Source organism: Polyodon spathula, chromosome 44, assembly GCF_017654505.1.
Source record: "Polyodon spathula isolate WHYD16114869_AA chromosome 44, ASM1765450v1, whole genome shotgun sequence".
In the NCBI taxonomy this organism is placed as follows: domain Eukaryota; kingdom Metazoa; phylum Chordata; class Actinopteri; order Acipenseriformes; family Polyodontidae; genus Polyodon; species Polyodon spathula.
The window spans coordinates 2,173,449-2,191,813 of NC_054577.1; the positions used below are offsets into that span (position 1 = coordinate 2,173,449).

General features: G+C 51.8%; 1 protein-coding gene across 1 annotated transcript; it reads right to left on the reverse strand.

Annotated features, from left to right (window-relative positions):
- On the reverse strand, positions 1-18,016 carry LOC121305670 (period circadian protein homolog 1-like). Its single transcript, XM_041237364.1, is given in 25 exon segments — positions 1-1,265; positions 1,875-2,025; positions 2,498-2,714; positions 2,937-3,114; positions 3,373-3,663; positions 3,665-3,904; positions 4,049-4,182; positions 4,348-4,593; positions 4,940-5,134; positions 5,455-5,570; positions 5,676-5,865; positions 6,046-6,086; positions 6,348-6,589; positions 7,300-7,408; positions 8,684-8,837; positions 9,082-9,188; positions 9,362-9,440; positions 9,584-9,726; positions 10,081-10,132; positions 10,280-10,481; positions 11,051-11,172; positions 11,422-11,576; positions 11,907-12,005; positions 12,144-12,778; positions 17,755-18,016. Coding segments are annotated over 24 exon segments (3,972 nt in total). The 5' UTR covers positions 12,392-12,778; positions 17,755-18,016; the 3' UTR covers positions 1-1,004.
- Between the last annotated feature and the right edge of the window lie 349 nt (positions 18,017-18,365).

Consider the following 18,365-nt stretch of genomic DNA (forward strand, 5'->3'; position numbering starts at 1 on the left):
TATTTTATTTCATTTTATTTTTATTTTAATACAAAATGTGAACATGCTGCAATGAACCCAGACATCAATCGAGAAAGAACGCAAGAGGGAGATGGAGAGAGGGAGAAGCTGTGTTCATGTCACTTGTGTTTGGTGCCACTATTATGCTCCGAAATCCTCAGTATAGTCTCTCTTTGAAGAAGGGAATATCCAACCACAATTCAGAGCCTGTAAACTCTCCTTGGTCTCCGTGTGAGCACAACCAATTGGAATTCAGGATTTGAAAACTGCCCTTGGTCTCTGCGCAAGCACAGCCAATCACAATTCAGGATCTGTAACCTGTCCTTGGTCTCCGTGTGAGTTCAGCCAATCGGAATTCAGGATCTGCACCCTGTCCTTGGTCTCAGTGTGATCACTTCACACCTGTGCAAAAGTCAATTGTCTCTGGGAAGGAGAGGGCAGCCAATCACAATTAAGAACTGGTAATTTTGCCACGTGTTGCCGTGTGAGCACAGCCAATAGAAATTCTCCTTTTGCCTCAATTCACAACATATAACGATAATTACATTAACAATAATATACAATGATGTCCAACCTCTGATCTGGACTCCACCTACTCATGACATCAGAATGGCTACAGTCTCCGTGGGAGATCTCAGCCAATCAAAACTCTGGCCCCACCAATATGTCACCTGTCTTGTTTCCATGGGAACACCAACTCCATTTTACATTCTTCAGCCAGTAGTATTTTCAAAATGGCAGATTATTATTATTCATCTTTTTTTTTTTTTGTCGATAATTAAAAATGTAAACAAGTAAAAAATAAATAGAGGGGAGGTAATTTATTTTTTTTTAAATTATTAATTATTACCTTTTGCTGTTTGAAAGTTGTACATTTTTTCAGAAGATTTAATAAATATAAAAAAAAAAACCTCTACAGATTTTTCAAATTCCTTTTTATTTTCTCGTCCTCCTGTCTCTGATTGTCTTGTCCTCCCTCTCGTCTCGTCTCATCCTCGTGTCTCTTATTGTCTTGCGTCCCCGTGTCTCTTGTCCTCGTTCTCGGTTTTCCTCGTCTCCCGCTCCTCTGCTGGCATTTCCTGGTCGTTGCCGTGCGTCGCTGGCTCCTCCCCTCCCTCCTCCATGGCCGTTTCCAGGGCGACGGTCGCCTTCCCGTCGTTCTCCTCCCTGGAGTCCAGCATTCCGCTCAGCTCCATGTCGTGGACTTCCACATCGAGAGGCGTCGCCACGGCGACCGGGTTAGCTAGGCCGCAGCCCACACAAGCCTGAGAGACAGAGAGAGGGTGAGAGTTTACATTAAGAGTATAACCCCAACGACACAATAATGTTGAGATACTCAGTCTGACATAAAAGGGACGGGAATAAGACTCCCGCTGCACAGCAGCGTCACCCAGTCTATTCAACATTATCCCCACCGTCTTCAGAGTTTATAGTAGTACATCTTCATAAGAGAGAGTGTGCTGTGGCTGTGCTGTGGCTGTGCTGTGGCTGCGCGTTGCTGTGCTGTGGCTGTGCTGAGGTTGCGCGTTGCTGTGGCTGTGCTGAGGTTGCTCGTGGCTGTGCGTGGTTGTGCTGAGGTTGCGCGTGGCTGTGCGTGGTTGTGCTGAGGTTGCGCGTGGCTGTGCTGTGGCTGTGCTGAGGTTGCGTGTGGCTGTGCTGAGGTTGCGCGTGGCTGTGCTGTTGCTGTGCTGAGGTTGCGCGTTGCTGTGCTGTGGCTGTGCTGTGGCTGTGCGTGGCTGTGCTGAGGTTGCGCGTGGCTGTGCTGAGGTTGCGCGTGGCTGTGCTGTGGCTGTGCTGAGGTTGCGCGTTGCTGTGCGTGGCTGTGTTGCTGTGCTGAGGTTGCACGTGGTTGTGCTATGGTTGGTGGTACTCACAGACGCTCTCAGGCTCGTGGGTAGTCTCCCACTCCTGATCCAGGGGTGCACTTCGCTCAGCTCCCTCTTCTGCGCCTCGCTGAACCGAGGCTGCTGTCTCTGCATGGCCTTCAGCCTCTCCCTGTCCTCCCTGAGCACCGTCTGGATGTCTCTGAGGAGGGGGGGGGGGAGCACAGGGTCATGCACGGCAGGGGGAGGTTATAACAGTGTCTCACTATTTCTCAGGTGTGCTTGAGTCAGGTATATTTCTCAGGTGTGCCTGAATCAGGTATATTTCTCAGGTGTGCTTCAGTCAGGTGTATTTCCCAGGTGTGATTCAGTCAGGTGCGGTTCAGTCAGATATATTTCTCAGGTGTGATTCAAGGTATATTTCTCAGTTGTGACTCAGTCAGGTATATTTCTCAGGTGTGATTCAGTCAGGTATATTTCTCAGGTGTGACTCAGTCAGGTATATTTCTCAGGTGTGATTCAGTCAGGTATATTTCTCAGGTGTGGTTCAGTCAGGTGTATTTCTCAGGTGTGATTCAGTCAGGTGTATTTCTCAGGTGTGATTCAGTCAGGTGTGGTTCAGTCAGGTGTATCTACAGCCCTATAGCCAGGTGTGTGGGGGGGCATGTCCTGACCTGGCAGGTATCTGGTAAGTCATCATGACCTTCTCGTCAGCGCTGGCCATGAGCAACCAGAGGGGGTCCTGCAGCACGCACTTCAGGAGCTGCTCGCTCTCGGGAGCCAGGCTGCCCGCCCCACTCCGGCTCCCGTCTCGCTGTGTCCCGCTCAGCCCGTTCTCCGAGGAGTCAATGCTGCCAAAGTATTTGCTGGTGTGGCTGCTCCGACTGCTTCCTGCGAAGGCAAAGGGGGCAGGGTTAAGGTGACAAAAACAACAGCCTTCAATACGCACTCGCTGACACCAGAGCAGGCAGACTCTTCGACTAGCATTTAAACACACACACACACGCACACGCACACGCACACATGCACACACATACACAAGCACACTCACTCTCTCTCTCTGCTATAAACTCTGAAGACGTTGGGGATAACGTTGAGTAAACTGGAACATACTGGTACCGCTGGCAGAGCCGCTGCAGCCTTTGGACCCGGAGCCCGAGGACCTCGAGGCCGAGCCGCTGCCCGAGGCGGCCGAGCCGCTGCCCGATCGGGAGTCCTCCTGCAGGAGCAGGTCCAGCAGGTCAGTGGAGCTCGACATGGCATCCTGGTCAGGGGAGCTGAGAGAACGGGCCTGGGGGAAGAGAGAGAGAGAGAGAGAGTCAGAGAGAGAGGACAGCAGGGTCAGAGAGGAGAGAGGGATCAGAGAGAGAGACAGAGAGAGAGAGAGGGGTCTGAGAGATGAGAGAGGGGTCAGAGAGAGAGAGAGAGAGACAAAAAGAGAGGATGAAAGATTGAGGGTCAGAGAGAGATACACAGAAAGAAAAGATCAGAGAGAAAGAGAGAGAGCGGTGAAGAGAGTGTTGTTTTCTTTAATTTTTTAAATACTGACGTGTTTGTTTTGTTCCCGGACGACCTCACTTCCTGCGACCGCCTGCTTCCTGGCCCCGCCCCTGGCCTGAGGCCCCGCCCACTCCCGAGCCGCCAATGCCGCTGCCGCTGCGATGGAAGCTGCTGCCTGCGTCGCCACTTCCTGCCTGTTGGGGGTGCTGTCTTCCAGCTGCAGCAGATTGAGCTGCAGAGGGGAGCTGCACTGTGACTCAAAGAGGGGCGAGCGGGCTCCTTCCCGCTCGTGTGGGGCGCAGCTGCCGGACTGGGGGGTGCTGGAGCGGGATAGGGGCTTGGGGGGTTCCCGAGAGGGGGCTCGCTCCCCCCATCGACTCCCCCCATCTCGACCCCAGGGGAGAGGGGGCTGCAGCTGCCTGGGCACTGGGGTACATCTGAGAAGGGTTTGGGTACACGGGCTGGGGCAGAGGGGAGCCGAGTTGAGGGAACAAGTAGTTGGGGAGTACGAAAGCCATCACGGGGGCGACGAGGGGGGCGGGCGCCTGCCCCATCGCCTCTCGTCCGACCACACCTAGGCCCTGGGGCCCTCCCATGTCCCCCATCGGGCCCTCTTGGGGTCCCTTCCCTTCGGCGCCCTCTCACCCGACTCTCCGTCGCCTCTCCCGGTCCTCAGGCGGCGGGGGGTTCCCCGTTCCTCGTCCCCCCTCCCCCCGACCCCGTACGGCAGCCCCCCTTCCTCCCCCCGCCGCACGACCTTGGGGGGAGGAGAGCTGCTGGTGTTTGAGGCGCTTGGCTTTGGATTTGCCTCTTCGGCTGCTGCTGCCCCCTGTTGGGTAGTTTCGGGAACTGCGCATGGCTGAGAAGAGAGAGAGATGCATTAGAAATCATGAATGAAAAGAATTCAATTGTTTTATTTTACGAGTTCACCATATTTTCTGTCCGTGGGTTTGAACACCCCCTCCCTCTCCCGCCCCCCTCTCACCACCTCTACTAACCCCTGTGCAGGTATTGTCCCTCTCACCTCCTCTGTTGCCCCCGCCGTGGGTATTGCCCCTCTGCTCCTGCCCCGCGGGGTCGAACACTCTCAGCTCGCTCAGGTCCTTGAATCTGTTCAGGAAGACCTCCTCCTCGTTCTGCGTGTGCACAGACAGGACCTCCTTGGTCAGCCCCACCCGGCGGTAGGGGTCCTTGGGGTCAGGGGTCGCGCTGGGCGTGGCCAGGGGAGGGGCCTGGGAAGGCGTGGCGGGGTCCTCCATCATCACAATATCTGAGAAGACAGAGAGAGAGAGAGAGAGAGATTCTGTCAACATGAATGGGGAGCAGAATTTGAAAAAACTAAATGGTAGATGAAAAACATGTTTTTTGGTTTGTGTCAATGCAATACCTCAGCCTGCGTGCCGTCACGTGACATTAGCATGTCCACACACTTGCACACAGTTATAGGCACGGACAGAGAAACACACAGGCACAGCACCACTGAAACGCCGAGAGCGACACTCCAGAGAGCGCTTCTTGCGTGTTGGTACCTTGTGGCAGCGTGTCTGTAGAGTGTTACAGTGGCAGTGTGTCTGTAGCGTGTTGTTAGCATGTGGTTGGCGTGTGGCAGTGCATACCTGACTCTGGTGGCTTCTTGTCCCCCACGTGCACGATGGTGCTGCTGAAGCTACACTGGCTCGTGACGGACACCACGCTGGCAGCCTTGCTTGGCAGGGCGAGGGGGGCGAGGGGGACGAGGGGGTGGGACGAGCCCAGACCCCCCCCCTGCCCCGAGGCTGGAGGAGCGGCAGCAGAGGCAGGAGAAGCCTGGCCTGGAAACCGAGCGCAGAATAATCTCAAATAATGTAATCTTCATCTTCCATCTTCTCGCTTTAGAATCACCTTGTCAACCTCAACGACTCTGCCCTCTTATTACCATGCAGACCACTCCCCCAAAGAACACTCCCCTCTTGTTAGCATGCAGACCACTCCCCCAAAGAACACTCCCCTCTTAGCATGCAGACCACTCCCCTTTCTGGGCTTTTTTTCCCCCAAAACCTAACTTTTTTTTTGTATTAAGAATTTTTATTATATATATATATATATATATATATTTAATTTTTTTTTGTTTTTGTTCCAGGGCAGCACTCACCTCTAGAGCCGGCTCGATTATTCTGCTTGTCATCATCGGAATTCGATGACGTCGTGCCGGAGGTGGAGCCACACTTCCTCTTCACAGTACTGGGGGTGTTACAGCTTTGCAGATACCTGCAGAAAGAGAGTGAGAGAGCCAGGGTCAGAGAGGGGGGGCTATACAGTGCGGTCCCTGCGTTCTGCACACTGTCCTGTGTCCTGCACAGCGCTCTGTCTCACCGGATTATGCTGTCCAGGCAGTTGATTTGCTGGTAGGAGTAGGTGGAGGGCGGCTCTTTCCTCACAGCCTCCTTGAGAGCTGAGATTCGGGGTACGTAGACCGTCTCTTTGGGGGTCTCCCCGGGCTGCCTGGGGGTCTCGCTGCTCCCCACTGCGGAGAGAAGAGGCAGGCACCCTACAGTCAGCACCACTCACCCCTCCAGAAGCATCACAATGACAATAATAACAATAACAACCTGTCTGTCTGCCTGTCGGAGCCTCAGGAGAACCATTGTCTCTCTCTCCCCCACCCCTCTCTCAGCTCCCCTTCCCCCCCCTCTCGGAAACCTCGAGCCCGGAGATGGGGCGGGGAGAGCCCCCTTCTCCTCACCTGGGGAGGGGGGAAAGGAGGAGTGGACGACGACCCCAGATCTCCCAACACACAGAACTTGAGACCTGCGATACTTTCGACGACCGGGACTAAGAAGTGGTACAACTTGTGAAATGTCTAGACGACCTGCAGTAGATCTCTTTCTATCTCTCTTCCTTAGAGAGAGAAAGAGAGAGAGAGAGAGAGAGAGAGAGAGATACAGCAGTGAGACACTCTGCGATTCCCACACTGTGTATCACACTATGATAGAGGTTTGCAATCTGGTGGTTACTGGTTTGTGTTCGTTAGTGGGAGGCTGTTACAGGAGCTTGTTTCTGTGCTTCTCTGTATGCTGGTACATACTGGTTTGCAGTGTGTTGTACTGTGTTGGGTGCTGCTCTGTATACTGGTCTGTACTGGTGAGTATTCGGGGACGTACTGGTTTGTGCAGCCTGGCCTCCTCGGCCGCGTTGCTGTCGCTGGATGAGGCGATGCTGAGGAGCTGCTCAGGGGAACCACTACTCTCAACACTGCAGTACCCCTGAGAACCACTGGAGACAACGGGCTAGAGAGAGCAGAGAGAGAGAGGGGTCAGTACTGAGAGACACGCAGAGACAGAGAGAGAGGAGAGAGAGAGGGATCAGTACTGAGAGACACGCAGAGACAGAGAGAGAGGAGAGAGAGAGGGATCAGTACTGAGAGACACGCAGAGACAGAGAGACAGGAGAGAGAGAGGGATCAGTACTGAGAGACACGCAGAGACAGAGAGACAGGAGAGAGAGAGGGGTCAGTACTGAGAGACACGCAGAGACAGAGAGACAGGAGAGAGAGGGGTCAGGGAGACACGCAGAGACAGAGAGACAGGAGAGAGAGGGGTCAGTACTGAGAGACACGCAGAGACAGAGAGACAGGAGAGAGAGGGGTCAGTACTGAGAGACACGCAGAGACAGAGAGACAGGAGAGAGAGAGGGGTCAGTACTGAGAGACACGCAGAGACAGAGAGAGGAGAGAGGGGTCAGTACTGAGACACACGCAGAGACAAGGGGCTAGAGAGAGCAGAGAGAGAGACACGCAGAGACAGAGAGAGTTCTACAGACAAAGAAACAGGGGCTAGAGAGAGCAGAGAGAGAGACACGCAGAGACAGAGAGAGTTCTACAGACAAAGAAACAGAGCAAGAGAGACAGAGAGAGATAGAAGAGAGACAGATAGGAAAGAGAAACAGAGAGAGATGGAAAGAGACAGAGACACACGCTGCAATATCCCAGAATGCTCACCTGCACCAGGAGTCGATGAATCTGTCCGCTCAGCTGGTGAATCTCGGGCTCCAGAGACTTGAAATGAACCACACGAGGAAGAGAGAAGACATCCTCATTCAAGGGGCTCCTGGGATACAAGAGGAATGAGAGAGAGAGCGTGAGAGAGGGCACACAGGGCCAGACAGAGGGGAGGTGTGAGCGAGGGCAGAGAGGGATGAGAGGAGGAGAATGGAGAGGGGAGAGAAGGGGAAAGGGAGATGAAGGGAGAGAGGATGGAGAGGAGACAGAGAGAGAAGGGGATGGAGAGGGAGCAGAGAGAGAGAGAGAGAGAGAGAGAGGGGAGCAGAGAGAGAGAGAGAGAGAGAGAGAGAGAGAGAGAGAGAGGGGAGAGAAGGAGAGGGAGAGAGAGAGAGAGACAGAGAGAGAAGGGGATGGAGAGGGAGCAGAGAGAGAGAGAGACAGAGAGAGAAGGGGATGGAGAGGGAGCAGAGAGAGAGACAGAGAGAGAAGGGGATGGAGAGGGAGCAGAGAGAGAGAGGGGGAGAGAGAAGGAGAGAGAGACAGAGAGAGAAGGGGATGGAGAGGGAGCAGAGAGAGAGAGAGAGAGAAGGGGATGGAGAGGGAGCAGAGAGAGAGACAGAGAGAGAAGGGGATGGAGAGGGAGCAGAGAGAGAGAGAGAGAAGGACTGGGGGAGAGGGAGCAGAGAGAGAGGAGGGGAATGTCTCTCTCTCTCTTAGTGTTACCTCTCCCTAGTCTCTCTCTCGTCTCTCTCTTCCCCGTACCTATCCCTCGTTCTCTCTCTCTCTCTATCCCTACCTCTCTCGTCTCTTGTCACTCAAGAGAGAGAGAGAGAGGAGAGAGAGAGGGAAGAGAGAGAGACAGAGAGAGAAGGGGATGGAGAGGGAGCAGAGAGAGAGACAGAGAGAGAGGGGGAGGGAGAGGGAGGAGAGAGAGAGAGAGAGAGTTCCACTACCAGAGGGAGAGGAGAGGAGAGGAGAGAGAGAGAGGAGAGGAGAGAGGGGGATGGAGAGGGAAGGGGCTTTGCTCGATCGCTTGGGGCGCGAGTCCAGGTATTCCCGACCGGAGCTCGAGGAGTCTATTCTCTCTCGCTTCTCGTACCTCGGCTAAAGCGCGGAGCCGGGTGTCTCTCTCTTCCGAGACCTCTCCCTCGTTCGCCACTGCGATCTCGCTTCCCGAGAGAGGATTCCTCGTGGAGTAGCTGTCCCTTCGACCTAGGTCTCCCTCGTCTGAGAGGGAGAGGAGAGAGGGATGAGAGAGAGAAGGGGATGGAGAGGGAGCAGAGAGAGAGACAGAGAGAGAAGGGGATGGAGAGAGAGAGAGAGAGAGAGGGGGATGGAGAGGGAGCAGAGAGAGAGAGAGAGGAGGCGCAGTGTGACTCACGTCCTGACTTTGTGTCTGCCAATGATGAAGGCCACCTTGCGTGTCCAGGGGTTGACGAAGCTGGACCAGCTGGTGTCGATGGTCAGGTACTCACCGTTCCGAGCGCAGAACCGGATCGGGGAGTGGTCAAAGGGCTGGCCTGCGAGCTTCAGAACTGCCGGGAAAAACAACACAGCGACTGAGCCCCCTGCGGCCGGCCATTACGGCTCTGAAGCGCCATCAATGCAGTGAGACAAAACCTCCTGCTCAGATAATTAACACAATTTCACAGACCAGAGCAGATCATGAAACTGCAGCCCTGTGTCGGCCATGTTGGCTCCTGGTTCCCTATAGGTTGCTATGCAGAGCTGGCTCTGCCCCAGAGCCAGAATGGCCCCAGTTTCATCTCGTTGACTCACTTTTTTTGTGGATGGCAATCATGACTGGTCTGTCTTCGGGGTGAAGGTAGGGCAGAACCGGGGTCCCCACGAGGTCCTGGGGCAGGTACCCCAAAAGAGGGACAGCCCTGAGGCAGGAGAAAATCGAAATCAGGGCAGAGGAACAGGTGTCCAGTTACAGCGCTTCAACATTACAGTGCGAATTTCCCCTGGTTAACTTGCACAAGTATTGCAAAATGCTCTTCCATTTGTACCTGTGTGTCTCTATGAGGTCTGGTCTCTTTGTATAAATACTCCTTACCGTTCATCAACATCCTGGAAAAGGCAGCTGGGTGTGTGACTGGTGGTGAAAACACGCTTGTCTGAAGGTATTCTAGGAGCTGAGAGAGAGAGAGAGAGAGAGAGAGACAGAGTCAATTTCCAGCTAGTGCCTTCATCAGTGTTAGTGACACTAAACTGAGTCAAGCAGCCCAGCGTTTGGGCTCTAGTGTCTTCATCAGTAGTCTGGACTCTGGGTCCTCACCCTCGTATCCTGAGTGAATTTTCTCTGCCAAGAGGAGGCAGCACGGCTGGGCTTCGGAGGTCTCGGGGTCTCGGAGGGTGAGCAGGTAGGGGGCCAGTCGGAAGGGACAGTAACGCACCCCCCCTCCCCTCTCCCTGCCACTGCTGGGGAACAGAGAGAGAACACAAGAGCTTACAGCAGCGTTGGCAGAGAGGGTTCAGAGGACAGAGGAGAGAGACAGGGAGAGGGGGGAGGACAGGGGGAGCAGAGAGGACAGAGAGAGAAATGATGGGGAGAGAGACAGGGAGAGAGATAGAGGGAGATGGAGAAAATGGGACAGAAAGAAGAGGGGAAAGAGAGGGGGAAGAATGGGGAGAGGGAGAGGAAAGAGAAGAGAAGGGAGAGGAGACAGAGGAAGAGAGAGAGGAAAGAGGGGAGACAGAGGAAGGGGAACTCCCCCCCCCCCCCACTCACACTCTGTTGACACTGCTCAGGTGGGGACTGTTATTGGGACTCACCTGATTCTACAGAACATGGACTTCTCCTGGGCACAGTCCAGAGGGGCGACAGCTGAATAAGAGACAGACAGACACAGAGGCAGAGAGACAGAGAGACAGTCAGAGAGAGAGAGACTAAACAACACTGAAGTGGTCTGGGCAGCTGTTTCCATTACAGTAAGAGTGAAAATGTTCGAGCGAGTGATCTGGGCGGGGGTACCTGCTCCCATGCAGGCACTCCAGGAAGGCAGGCGGCATGGCGCGGTGGAGCTGTAGAAGACGCTCACATCCTGGGGGGCCAGGAGCTCAGAGAATCGGGCCCCCTGCAGGGCCTCTGGCTTGCAGCGGAGCACATAGGAGGCTTGGTGTGAGGCATAGACGACCTGACCAGTGAGGTAGGACACCACGACCGAGAAGGTGTCCTGCAGGAGAGGGAGATAGAGAGGGGGGAGTGTCACTGTGGAAGCTTTCCACCAGCGCTGTCCACTTCCACTACAAAGACAGCGCTGTAAGAGTTTCAACTGAACAGAACTAGCACTGGCAATGTAACTACAATGTCAATGAACAGCGCTGCTGTGACTAACTGAGGCTGTAATTATAACTGACTGCAATTGAAACTGGTTGTAATTGATGGTAATGGTGTTTGTAATTGATTGTAATTGGTTGTAATTGTGTTTGTAATTCATTGTAATTGATTGTAATTCTGTCTGTAGTTGATTGTAATTGTGATTGTAATTGTTTGTAATTGATTGTAATTATGTTTGTAATTGATTGTAATTGCCCTCACTGTGTTCTTCAGGCTGCAGGCGGAGGTGATGTTCTCCAGCTCCTCGATGGTGAATGTGATTGTAATTGTGTTTGTAATTGATTGTAATTGCCCTCACTGTGTTCTTCAGGCTGCAGGTGGAGGTGATGTTCTCCAGCTCCTCGATGGTGAATGTGATTGTAATTGTGATAGTAATTGATTGTAATTGATTGTAATTGCCCTCACCGTGTTCTTCAGGCTGCAGGCGGAGGTGATGTTCTCCAGCTCCTCGATGGTGAATGCTGACAGGTCCAGGCTGCAGGGCTGCCTCTCGTACTGAGCCCACTGGTGGAAGTATTGCTGGTTACCTGCGGGGGGGGGGGGAGAGAGCAGGGGGTGAGAGGAGACCCCAGACAAGCAGCGGAGAGCAGAATACAAGCTGGGACCCGCAGAAGAGTGTTGGCTACCTGTTTCCATTACACTGCTGTGTGTGTATCTCTCAGTGAGTGAGTCTCTCTGTGTACCTGTGTGTGAGTGTCAGTCTCTCTTTGTGTCTCTCAGTCTCAGTGTGTGTGTGTCTCAGTGTCTCTCTGTCTCAGTGTCTCAGCGTCTCTCACCTCTCACTTGCTTCACACAGCTCAGAGCGTACTGCAGGGCTGCCAGGGTGCTGGACTTGCCCTTGCCGGGCCGCTCTGACGGCACCCCGAGCTTCAACTCCTTCAGAGCCTTCATCAGCTCCTTCTGAGTCTTCACACGGGCAGACTGGTCAGAGCTGAGAGGGGAGAGGGGAGGACGAAGACAGGGAACAGAAAGAAACACTCCAGAATGAGAAAATACTAGCTGATCGAAAACGTCTGTCTTTCAGTTTATCTTTTCAGTGCTTCTCAAGACGTTGTAAAGTAGCAGTACCAACCAAGTGTAATTAAGCACAGTAACAGCGCGCTAAAGCACAGGGAAGCATTGCAAAAACTTAAAAACATGCAAACCACATGGCATCACACGTAAGGAGAAAACGGTATCACACAGACAGTAACAATAATGAACACGTGCAGTTCAGGCAGCCAGCAGGCAGGGGGCGCTGTGTTGTGGTGGGGGCAGGTACCTGCAGCCGCTGGTGGAGGGGTTGTCTTGCTCAGAGCTGCCGCTCAGCAGGCTGTAGGCGATGGAGCTGCTGGGGGGAGACAGGCTCTGGGAGTCTGAGCTGCAGAAAGAGAGAAAGAGAGTCAGAGAGAGAGAGAGACAAAGTCAGAGAGTCACACGACTCCCACCTCCTGCGGTCTGACAATGAACGCGGACGAAGGAAGGCGCCAGGGAAAGGCGCGCCCGCGCTAACACGCACCTCTTGTTGCTCTCCGTGGTTTCCAGCAGCCCCGAGTCCTTGTCGTGGCAGCTGGAGCCGCTGCGGCTCTCGTGCCCCGCCGTCTCGTTCCCGCTGCTCCCGTTGCTGTGCGCGTCCATCTCGTCCGAGGAGACCCCGGTCTCCTGGGCCCCCCCCTCCGGGCCCTGCGCGGGCCCCGCCGCTTCCCCGCCCACCGCTGACGCGTCGTCTCCACGGCTGCCGGCACGATTGGAATTGTCGTTGCTCATGGCTAAGGCTTGCAATGCAGCGGAGTGGCCACTGGGTGGAGAACTTATTATTTTATATATAAATAAATAAATAAATAAATAATTATCAATGCATTAATAAATGCAAACCCTGGTGTATTTAACAAAGGCTTGTTATAGCTGAAGCTTTGCTGTAATCAAGCTCTCCCGTGTCTCAGCACCAGTTTGCAAGGCGTGTTTTCGCTAAGTCCTGCACTGCTCCTGGGGGCGGGTGTGGCAGTCGAATTATTCTCCCCTCTCTCTCTCTCTCTCTCTCTCTCTCTCTCTCTCTCTCTCTCTCTCTCTCTCTCCAGCGAGGAGCGAAGCAGACTTGCTCAGTTTTTTTTTTTTTTTTTTTTTGTAAATCTTCGTTGCTGTTCGTCTCGCAGCCTGCAAAGAAAACAACAGACGGAGAGAAGGAGGAGTGAGGGAGGGGCCGTCACCCTGCAGCAAGCACACAAACCTAGAAAACAGGCAGGGATTGCTGGCTGAATCTGAGCGAGCGATCCAGACCTCTAAACTGACGATATAAAGACACCTTGAAATCCTGCAGGACTGGCGCTCTCCAGGACCGGAGTTAGGGACTCCTGCTTTAGTATGATTGCACTGCGGCCAAAGGGCTTGTGTGTGCTTGTGTGTGTGTGCGCGCGTGTGTGTGTGCGCAAGCCCAGTGTGAGGGGGCCTGGCACACACACACACACACACACAGGGGGAGAGTTTAATGAGTGTAATCTAGTCTCTGACACACACACACACACACAGGGGGGAGAGTTTAATGATGACAATCCGGTCCCAGACACACACAAACACGCAAACGCTGTAACGAGCTCAATTAAGTCCCAAACACACACACACACACACACACACACAGCAAGTGCTGCAATACAGAAGGGATCTCTGCAGACACATCTAGATTCAGCCTGCTTTATCCAAGATTCACACGGGGCTCTGCAGAACATCAGTCAGCCTGTCTGTCTGTCTGTCTGTCTGTAACCATCACAGCTCTCTGTCTGTCTGTCTGTCTGTCTGTCTGTAACCATCACAGCTCTGTCTGTCTGTCTAGAACTAAACTAAAAGGATAAAAGAAATCCTTTTAGTTTTCCGAGCTCCGAGTCACAGTGGGGGAAGGGGGGGACCCCTGTTAACTGGCCAGCTGACCACGCTGCTAACTACAGTGGACACGGGTTCGATGAGGCTCAGGGCAGCCCGGCTGGTTTCCTCGCTGACACACGCACACCCTCACCAGCGCTGTGCATTTCCAGAGCCTGCTGCAGGATCAGCTACTGTGAGGACCCCGCTACTAACACAGCAGACATGCAACTCACTGACTGAGGATCCCACTACAGGTCTCTCTCAGCGTCTTCACTGTGAATTCAGTGACTAACGTTTCCACTAGAAGTCTCTCTCAGTGTCTTCAGTGTCAATTCAATGGCTAACGTTTCCACTAGAAGTCTTTCTCAGTGTCTTCAGTGTCAATTCAATGGCTAACGTTTCCACTAGAAGTCTCTCTCAGTGTCTTCAGTGTCAATTCAATGGCTAACGTTTCCACTAGAAGCCTTTCTATACCCACTACATTATATACATCTCTAGTGATACACTAAATGAATCTTAACGGAAATAAATAAGTAATAAGGCAAATATTAACATAAATAATAAAACAACGTAGGGTGCTGATGTGTACCAATGCAAGCAAGCGCGGTATTTAAACAGTATTCAACATGCATTAAAGCACACAAAACGATTCATTGCTAACAGAGCGGCAGCCCTGCTCACCCCTCCAGATTACATAACGCTTTTTAAACGAGAAATAGCAAAGAGCCGCCGCGTGATTGGTCAAAGCAGTCCCCCCCCCCCCCCCCCCGTGTGGGGGGGGGGTCTGGAAAAATTTTTTTTTTTTTTGTATGTCTTGCACGTGGACTGAGGCCAGGCCCCCACCCCCCCCCCCCCCCCCCCCCACCCACAACCACACCCCCCCCCATCCCACAACGACGCTCGGCGACTAAACGCGGCGGGCCGGCCCAGGCAGCCAATGGGAGCGGTAAGCCGAAGAGACTCGTGTTCGATCGGGCAAACCCGGAGACAAACCCAGCTGGGTTTACCTTATGTTATCAAAATCAACATTATTTTAATGTACATTGTATTTAATTCATTAAAAAAAAGACAAAACAAAACAAAAACAAAAAACAGAGAGATAGAGAAACGGAACTGTAATAATATAGCCAGCCGGCGACTACAGAGCTGCGCATCAATTAATTCAACGCGAATGACAAGCGTTGTTGTTCCCACGCAACGCTACAATTAAATCATTCGACTACTTTGTTACAGAAAAGAAACATTCATCTAAAATCTAATTTAACAAATACTGCCGCCGTTCTGTTTTCAAAGCAAAAAAAAAACGGAAGATGAACGTGTCGTGCCGAGAGTCTCGCAAAACTACAACCCCTTCTCTCTCTCTGTAGCTACAGGGGCGTTGTACTGTTATTATTTTTTTTGAAGGTAAAAAGCCATTTCATAAATTCAATGTGTTTTGAGCAGAAATCGCGCTCAAAATGTACCCCCCCCCCCCCTTTCCCCCCTCCCGATTCTGTTCCCTCAGCACACCTGTGCTCAATTGACCTTTATAGGGCTATATATTCTCAGCCAAAAAGAACAAATCGATCCATTCCTTAGATCTGGGATTTATTTTATTAGTTTGCTTCAAAGGAGGGGGAAAAAAAAAAAAAATTAAATGTTTGCTTTCCGCATCACAGCTCAGACAAGCAGAAAATGAGTTTCTGAACAGAGACGCTAAAGTGCCGGGCAGCGGTGTCTGTATATTTTGCATCGTTTCATTTGGCAACCTGAGGAGCCTGATAATTTCAATATTAATAATAATAATATTAACAATAATAATAATAGACTTCATTGAGGGGAGCTCTGAGCCCCAGGACTGGGTGCAGCTGCAGCAGGGCTAGTGTGAGTTTGTAACCCTGCTCAAACTCCTGGCTGCTGATCATTGCAATACTAATAATAATAATAGACTTCATTGAGGGGAGCTCTGAACCCCAGGACTGGGTGCAGCAGCAGCAGCAGCAGCAGGGCTAGTGTGAGTTCATTTCAATATTAATAATTCAGTATATTCACTTCGTGCTCTTGCACCATCTCAGCAGTTAATGCGCTGCACTGCGCCCTCTTGTGGCTATTTGTTAACACTGCAGCCGCTGTGCCAAGACGAGTTACTAACACTGTGCTCTACCCTAGCTGCAGTCATTTGTGCGTTTTTCCCCGCAATGCTTTTCCCATTGTTGCACTGTGCAATGCATTTACCAGAGTGCATCCACACCTCACTGTGCTTTACCAGACCTCCCTGTGCTTTACAATGCTTCCCTATGCTTTACCACACCTCTCTGTGCTTTACAATGCTTCCCTGTGCTTTACCAGACCTATCTGTGCTTTACAATGCTTCCTTGTGCTTTACCAGACCTCTCTGTGCTTTACAATGCTTCCCTGTGCTTTACCAGACCTCTCTGTGCTTTACAATGCTTCCCTATGCTTTACCAGACCTCTCTGTGCTTTACAATGCTTCCCTATGCTTTACCACACCTCTTTGTGCTTTACAATGCTTCCCTATGCTTTACCAGACCTCTCTGTGCTTTACAATGCTTCCCTATGCTTTACCAGACCTCTGTGCTTTACAATGCTTCCCTAAGTCGCTGGCATGGTTGAAGGGCTTATCCTAAGTAGCCTACGCATGTTAGATTATAAACTGCAGAAAAGCCTTGAAGATATCATCCCTAATGCGGTGTGGTGAGGTAAGCCAGGACAGTAACAAGTACGCACAGCCGACAGGGATAAACTGCTTTCTTAATCTTCTGGACTGAGTTCCACCCCCAAAAAAAAATAAAATAAAAACGGCTGGGGTGCAGAACAATGAATACTTAAAATACAAATAATAGCAACAAATAATACAAATAAAATAAAATACAATAAATACATTAAAAACCAAGACATTGTATTTCACAGGACAGCACTTAGCTAGTCGTGTTCTCGTTTGGATAGTTAGGAATATTTGCTCTGTTTGTGTGTGTGGGGGGGGGGGGGGGGGTAAAGCTAACCTGTATATTTAATTTAAAACGTCTACATTTTTTTTTTTTTTTTTTTTGCTTTATGTAAACAACAACATACACGCTTACAGAAACACACGCTTACACACAGGCATACCAAACTGGCCTGCAGGACAACTGAATGCAAAATCACAACTAAATAGATTGTTTGTTTTTTTTAATTGCAGCTCCCAAAATGACACATTGATATCTAGGATACACTGAAACAGCAGAACCGATAATACACACACACTGAGACACACACACACACACACACACACAGACAGACAGAGACAAACACAAACACACTGAGTCAGACAGAGACAAACACACACACACACACACACACACACACACACACACACACACACACACACACACACACACACACACACACACACACACACAGGACACACACACACACACACACACACACACACACACACACACACACTGAGACAGACAGAGACAAACACACACACACACACACACACACACACACACACACACTGAGACTCTTGTCTGTCTCTGTTTGTGTTTGTCCTGTGACTCAGTATGTCTCACACACACACACACACACACACACAGAGAGACAGACCTCACACACACACACACTGAACACACACACACTCAGACAGACAGAGACAAACACACACACACACACTGAGACAGACAGAGACAAACACAAACACACACACACACACACACACACACACAAACACACCAACCACTGAGACAGAGTGTTTGGTTGTCGTGTGTGACTCAAACACACACACACTGGGACACACACACACACAGACACACACACACTGGAGACAGTGACGACTGTTACACACACAACACACTGAGACAGACAGAGACAAACACAAACACACACACCTGTGAGTAGACCAGAGACAAAACACACAAGTTTGTGTGACGACCCAGACACACAACACACACCAACACCACAAATGTGGACTCACACAGACACACACCACACACACACACCCAGACAGACACACACACACAGACTGAGACAGACACACACACTGAGACAGAGACAGACACCAACACAGACACTCACACTGAGACAGACACACAGACACTCACACTGAGACACTCACACAGAGACAGAAGCACAGACACTCACACTGAGACAGACAGAGACAGACACACAGACACTCACACAGAGACAGAGACACACACAGACACTCACACAGAGACAGAGACACACACAGACAGAGAGACAGACGTCGCTGGGTGCGCATTTGCATTGGCAACAGAAAACAAAAACAATCTTACCCTGAACGGGTTTTCAAACCAAGCGAGGCAGATCCAGCTAATATAACGTTGCTCTCGTTGCTGGATGGAGGGCTGAAAAAAACCCAAAACGAAACCAGTCGCTTGCTTGCTTGCTTGCTTGCTTGGTTGGTTGCTTGCTTGCTTGCTTGCTTGCTTGGTTGGTTGGTTGTTTGCATGCAGTTTATCTCAAGCAGCGAGTCACACCGCAGCTCTGATCCCAATGCCTGGTCCTTCTCTATACTGTCCTTACCCAGGACCAGCCACACGCACAACAGCATGTGTGAGCAGCCTCCGCCTGCCCCCGCCCCGCCGCGCCCATTGGCTGGGGCTCGCCCCTGGCCCCGCCCAGGCCCTGCTCCGCCCCGCCCCGCTGCTCTCCTATTGGCCGGCGAGGGAGGCGCTGTGTGCACGGGTTAGGGTGGTCACGTTGCCGCCTGCCTGCTTCTAAATCTAAACAATAAAGCGCAAGAGATTACCGTAATCACCAGAGATCAGCGCGGCCACCTCAACTGCGCCAATCAGTCAGTCAGTCAGTCAGTCAGTCAGTCGCGGTCTTGCAGGGCAGTTCCGCTCCGGTTTTGATACAGTTATAAAATGAGCTAACTCATGGT